This window comes from Engraulis encrasicolus, chromosome 19 (genome assembly GCF_034702125.1).
Source record: "Engraulis encrasicolus isolate BLACKSEA-1 chromosome 19, IST_EnEncr_1.0, whole genome shotgun sequence".
Classification (NCBI taxonomy): Eukaryota; Metazoa; Chordata; class Actinopteri; order Clupeiformes; family Engraulidae; genus Engraulis; species Engraulis encrasicolus.
This window is the reverse complement of record NC_085875.1, coordinates 24,442,116-24,449,615: the sequence shown is the minus strand read 5'-3', so window position 1 is coordinate 24,449,615 and position 7,500 is coordinate 24,442,116. Positions and strand designations below refer to the sequence as shown.

General features: G+C 47.4%; 1 protein-coding gene across 2 annotated transcripts in view; it reads right to left on the bottom strand.

Moving 5' to 3' along the window:
• Positions 1–7,500, bottom strand: part of ston2 (stonin 2) — a 56,576-nt gene that overhangs the window by 48,288 nt on the left and 788 nt on the right. The window contains exon 2 of one of the 2 annotated variants that reach the window (XM_063183861.1): positions 3,639–3,788. In XM_063183861.1, the coding sequence (XP_063039931.1) occupies positions 3,639–3,788 (150 nt within the window). Of the gene's footprint in view, positions 1–3,638; positions 3,789–7,500 lie in introns of those variants that run through there. The other variant, XM_063183862.1, reaches the window with a different exon arrangement.

The window sequence follows — 7,500 nt, the reverse complement described above, 5'->3', positions numbered from 1 at the left end:
CACTTCACTACTCAAGCTACAGCAAGCTGTCTGTTAGAACACTTACACTAGTGCTGCATCAAAAGAGTCTCTCCTCCCTCGTTAGTCGCCATGGATACGTGAGCACCTGCTAATGAGGACAATGTAATGTTGCACCACACAGATCAATTAGACACCAAGGAGACCCATCACACGCAGTCAATGTTGGCCAACACACAAGAGGTATCACACACACGAACACACACACACGCACGCACGCACGCACGTACGCACACACACACACACACACACACACACACACACACGGCCAAGTCACTTCTCTCGTTAGAGGCCTTGTCTACAAGAGCACCTGCTGCTGAACACAATGCAATGTTGTACAATACACTCATTCAACATGACAATTACTGTATAAACCACAGGGACTCGTCACACACACACACACACACACACACACACACACACACACACACACACACGCACGCACGCACACACACACACACACACACACACACACACACACACACACACACACACACACACACAATGTTGTCAAACACAAGAGCAGGTGTCACCAATACACAGACACAGACACACACCTCCTCTGCTTCTGCCTGGAGGAGAAAGAGAGAGGTAGGAAGAATATGGAAGAGAGAGAGAAGGGGGGGAAGAGAAAAGAGAGAGAGAGAGAAAACAAAGGAAGATGGAAGGAGGCAGGGAGAAAAGACAAAGACAGGAATAAAGAGGGACTGATGAAGTGACCCTCCTGGTGCCTAACTCATGGGCCAACATACCAGGGCTTGACACTGGCACCTGCCAACCGGCCAAATGCTGGTAAAACTTGGCTGTGGCTGGTAACAATTTCAGTGTCACTAGCCAATTTGGCAGGTAGCTCATTCTATGATATGTTCTGCACTTTGCCCCTTGTGTATCAATTGTTTGTATTTAAGTTCAAGAAAAAGCTCAGTTACTCAGTTTCTATTTGCTTGTTTTATTTCCATGTTGAAACCCATGCACTCATCTTCTTGCTTTAAGCACCTCATCTTCTGAGGTTAGATGTACAGCATCATGATTTAAAAAAAATGTGGCTAGTAGAATAGCTGGATGGCTATTGACTCAGGAAAACCACTAGCCACAGTGGCCGGCAAGCGAAAAAGTTAATGTCAAGCCCTGCAACATACAGTAGAAGACTGGGATTAAGAGGAGGAATGGGAATGATAAAGAGGATGGGGGGGGGGTCGAAAAAGAGAAAGAGATGAATAAGGATGAAACTGAGAAAAAATGTGTGCGCTGCTGGTTCCCCACTCATGGGCCAAGAGAGGAGAAAAGGAGGAAGAGAAAAGAGTGAGAGATGAGACTGAGGAAGCGAGTGCACGGCTGGATCCTGCACTGATGGGCCAAGAGAGGGATGGAAAGAAGAGAAAAGAACGAGGGATGAGACTGAGGAAACGAGTGCGCCGCTGGATCCTGCGCTGATGGGCCAAATCACTGATTTACAGCTGGCAGAGGCATAATTATACAAGCATTACGGGACCCACTAATTGCTCCCATGGACTACAGAGTGCTGTTCTGTTATGGGTGTGTATGTGTATGTGTGTGTCTTAATGCGTGTATCCGTGCACACTGTTTGTGTCTGTCTGTGTCTGTGTGTACGTGTGTGTGTGTGTGTGTGTGTGTGTGTGTGTGTGTGTGTGTGTGTGTGTGTGTGTGTGTGTGTGTGTGTGTGTGTGTGTGTGTGTGTGTGTGTGTGTGTGTGTGTGAGAGAGAGAGAGAGAGAGTATGTGTGTGTGTGTGTGTGTGTGTGTGTGTGTGTGTGTGTGTGTGTGTGTGTGTGTGTGTGTGTGTGTGTGTGTGTGTGTGTGTGTGTGTGTGTGTGTGTGTGTGTGTGTGTGTGTGTGTGTGTGTGTGTGTGTGTGTGTGTGTGTGTGTGTGTGTGTGTGTGTCTGTGTCTGTGTCTGTGTATGCGTTTCTCCAACAAAGGCAAGGGTCAATGACAGCGCTACAATGGCACGCAGAGGACCAGAGGTTATGTCATCCCTCTCTGGACACTCTGCTCTGTGCTCTGGCCTCATGGGCAGGACACTAAGTCCAGGCAGACTAGCGGCCACACGCTAGCACACGCTCGCTGCCTGCACGCCATCACATCAGATAGGGGCCAAGTGAAGTCAATATGATGAGGGGTGGAGCAAAGTATCTCTGATGTTTTCAGCTGCAATCCACTGCACACACGCTCTTCACATGCATGGAGCCAGAGAAGCTGACAGGGGGGGTAAGTTGTCCTGGGCCCAGGGAAAAAGGGGGCCTAGAATTAGGACCTCATTGCATCGTATGTGTTGAGAGGGGGGCCCTTTCAGATGATTTTGTCTCGGAACAGGCCACAGCTGTCAGCGGCCCTGCATGGAGCAGCCGTGGCCTAGTGGTTACTAAGATGGTCTTAGAATCGGAAGGTTTGAATTCTATACCCTCCATGACTGAAGTGCCTTTGAGCAAAAGCGTTGAACCCCACATTGCTCAAGGGGACCGTAACCAATACCTTGTATTAACTGTAAGTCGCTTTGAATAAAAGCGTCCGAGGCCTGCTTGCACGCCATCCCATCAGATAGTGGTCAAGTGAAGTCAATATGAGAACGGGTGGAGTCGGATGAGGCACGCCTGGATGTCTTCAGCTGAAATCCACTGCGCACAATCTTCATCATGAACACAAGCAAGAGCAAAGCGCTGCATTTCCCTTTCCTCCCCGGGCTCTTCATCATGGGCAGTAAGGTTGCCAGATGAGAGCCAAAACGTGCTCAAAACCCGCCTGGAAGCACAAAATGCTGCCCAATTTGAACTCAATTTTATTGATTTCTATGGCCATAAATCGGCAGAAAAATCCGCCCAAGTGCCATTTTTACCCACAGACGGCCATCATAAGCAGCCCAATTGGGCGAGAAACACTGATGGGCAGGACGGGAAATTCATACAGTCTAGCGCACTAGCATCCCAAATGTCATCATGTAGCGTCCCAGTGAAGGGTGGAGCAGGATGACGCATGTCTGGTGGTTTAACCCTTTCATGTGGAGGCTGTTTTATACGCTGTGTTGTAACCAAAATGATACGACCAAGCCTTACTCATTACTTTAGACTCTCTGCATTGTCATAGTAAATGTTGTTATGATATACTTTAGCCCTCTGCAGCAATCAGTGAGTACCATCTGCGCTAAAGTGTATTGCACTGTAATGTTCATCTCATCTTTCATGTTCATCTTTCTTTCCCGTACACTTTCACTGCAGGCCCTTGCTGCTTAATGTCACGTCTGTTTGACCTGAACTGTAAACTGTTACCTTATATTTGCTGAAACCCACCTGATTACAATCTATAAACTAAAGTCACACTGTCTTTGCTGCAATATCTAGTTAGCCCCCTTTGTGCAGAGTCTGTGTTATAAACGTATTGTCCCCAAAATGGTAATGACCAAGTGCCAATCTGTTCACTAAGGCTTCTCTGTACTGTCGTAGCAATTCAGCAATAAATTAATCCACACAAAATCTACACAAACAGACTATACAGCGGGAGACTTATGATAAAATTAAGAGAATGAGACACATGGAATACAGTGCATGTACTATTTCCTCTCTCATGAAGATATACTGTGTTATGTCACACCTGTCCTGGGCCATACCTTTTACCTGCAACGAGGGCGGAGGTGAGGAGGGCTTCTCCTCAAACTGGACCCAGGAGGCAGAGTGACGGGGCTGGGGGGAGGTGGGCTCAGGTGAGGCATCGCCCCACGACGTACATGAGTCCATAGGGGCATGGAGGCCATTCTCATCTGGAACGGAAGGAAGGAAACGGAGGAAAAGGGAGAATAAAGTCAAAATGAAAGTCAAAATCAAAATCAAAGTCAAAGTCAAATTGTACTTTGTTGTCTCAAATCTATGTAACAGGCATTAGCACAGAATATTGAAATTGTGTTTGACCAGACTCAAATGTGCAGTTAAAACTAAACATACTGATCTGTGTATGCTGAGTAATGTGAATCCTGGAGCAAACACACACAAGCTTGTTAATGGTACTAACTGTATGCCTATCCAAACTCCTAACCTACCATAAAATACACATGTCATACTGTCACAAGCACACGCACATGCAGCAAACACATCCACAAACACAGACGCCTCTATCCAGACAGACAGACAGACAGACAGACAGACAGACAGACAGATGCACGCACACACACACGCACACACACACACAAAATGAGTCATTGTAGCCCAACTAACCAGCGCCAAATCCACATTCATGTCATCTCTCACACAGAGGCACCATCAGACAGACACACAATCACAGAATTCAGCATTCAGATCAAGGTACTCACAGACACACACACACACGCACGCACACACACACACACACACACACACACACACACACACACACACACACACACACACACACACACACACACACACACACACACACACACACACACACACACAAACACACACTCTATATACAGGGCCCTGGTAACATACAGGTACACTCAGACAGCAGCTGTCAAGTCTTGGCAGCACTTTGCAATTCCACCTCAAACACATCTACATGGCAAATACCAATACAGCACATCACTATAGACTCCTACGTCATAAAAACTCACAAAAGCACATGTTTGTGCGCGCACACACACACACCCACACGGACGCACACACACAGAAAAACACAGACAGATATACATACGCACACACACCACATGAACACACACATGTGCACACTTAGACATCCAAACACACACACACAAACACACACACACACACACACACACACACACACACACACACACACACACACACACACACACACACACACACACACACACACACACACACACACACACACACACACACACACACACACGATTTCCACTCCAAGCAACACTCCAGGCAGCATGCAGCCTAGGAAATGTGACAAGAGGGTGATACCTCACACCAATGCACTCCACTACACACACACACACACACACACACACACACACACACACACACACACACACACACACACACACACACACACACACACACACACACACACACACACACACACACACACACACTCAAACCACCATCTCATGCGATCTAGTGTTGACTGGCAGTGAGCATGGGGAATGTCACGACCGAATGACAACACAACCTTACACTTACACACAAAACACACACTCACTCATGCACGCGAGCACACACACACAGACACACAGACACAGACACAGACACAGACACAGACACAGACACAGACACACACACACACACACACACACACACACACACACACACACACACACAGAGTCACACATTGACATACAGATCAATACACACCCCAAATAAGAAAACACACATTGACATTCGCCATCTACACACAATACACTCTCACACATTATCCAACATGATACACTGATGCATACTGAATGCTACTATACCGCCATCTGAACAGATAGTACTTGACTAGATGCCACAAGAAAATACTGTACTATAGTGAGAAGGCACAGAGACAGAGACAAGCATTCTCTGTCTCTCTCTCTCTCTCCCTGCCTCTCTCTCTCACACACACACACACAGTCACACACACACACACACACACACACAGTCACACACACACACACACAGTCACACACACACACACACACACACACACACACAGTCACACACACACACACAGTCACACACAGAGAGAGAGAGAGTCACACACACACACACACACACACACACACACACACACACACACACACACACACACACACACACACACACACACACACACACACACACACACACACACACACACACACACACAGAGTCACGCACACACACACACACACACACACACACACACACACACACACACACACACACACACACACACACACACACACACACGCACACGCACGCAAATCTCCAGTATGCATCTCCAGTCTAAACAGTGTCTGGGATCACTGAGGCAGCTGCCGTACTCAATAGCCTGTTGGAGGATGTAGCATCTCTATCTACCAACAGGGCCGCTGACAGCTTTTGCTGGGCCCAGGACAAGTACATCTGAAAGGGCCCCCAACCCAATACATCCAATGTAATGGGGACCCAATTCTAGGCCCCCTATCTCCCTGGGCCGAGGACAACATACCCCTTTGTCGTCGTCCCCTGTCGCCGGGCCTGTCAACTGACTAGACCAGACACATCCCCCTATATACTGATACACTCACACATCTTATCTTAGTGTAGCGATCTCTTAAGGCCTCTGTCTCTCTCAGGCCAGTCATGGGTAAGTGGTTAGGGCATCAGACTTCTAGCCTAAAGGTTACTGGTTTAACTCCCGACCTGCCAGGTGGGTGGGGGGGGGAGTAATTAATCAATGCTCCCATCTCTCATCTCTCATCTCCCATCTTCCTCCATGACTGAAGTACCCTAAGCATGGTACCGTCTTGCTGCAATACTGCTCCCTTGGGGCCGCCATTTTGGGCTGTCCGCTTGCACGGGTGAGGCATCAATGCGATTTCATTATGTGCAGTGCGTACTTGTGTGCTGTGTCACAATGCCAATGGGAGTTGAAGTTTCCCAGGTGGGCTTTCACGCTTTCTCACTCTTCCGGATGCAGACTCATCTCATCCCATACACTGTGTGCACAGAGACATCGAGACACCATTCAGTGTCCTCCAAAGGATCCTATCTTAGTGTAGTGATCTCTTAAGACTCCTATCTCTCACTCTCTTACAGACACAGACTCATTGCCCCATGCACTGTGTGCACTGAGACATGGAGACCCATGAAGTGTCCTTAGGCTCCTATCTTGGTGTAGTGGTCTCCTCAGGGTCCTATCTCTTACGGGTCCTCTCTCTCTCTTAAGGGTCCTCTCTCTCTGTGCTCCTCAACTTCAGTGAACTGATTTAACCTTGCGCTTATCCCAGGTGAGTCATTGAGATGCAATCATCCGCTGTGGGAGTGTAGTTACAGGGAAAAGCATTCAAGTCACAACAGAATACTAGACAGACGCACAGGCCTGTATGCACACGCTCACACATACGGTACACAAAGAGTCAGCGAGTCAGAGAGAGAGAGAGAGAGAGAGAGAGAGAGAGAGAGAGAGAGAGAGAGAGAGAGAGAGAGAGAGAGAGAGAGAGAGAGAGAGAGCTATTGAGGGATATAGCCAAGACATCACATATTTCCCTCACACACATGCTATCCAACTGTGTCTCTGTCTCTCACACATTCCCTTTCCCATGACACACAAAGGGAGGGCTGTCAAGCTAAAACGATATCTTAATCACATTGACCTGTTAATAATCTAGTCTGTAATAAGTACTAAGCTTTCTCATAACTGATGTTGTGTTCAATGGTGATTCAATCTTGATTTAATTTGAGCATTCCTGCAAATATCAGCCCATAACTATACAGTTCCATACCCTAACTGACGTGCATCACTAAAACCTGTTAGTTTGATACTTTTCCACAGAGGTGTCAAAAGTTAAAGTAAACTTACAACTTACCTAGTTGGATCAAATT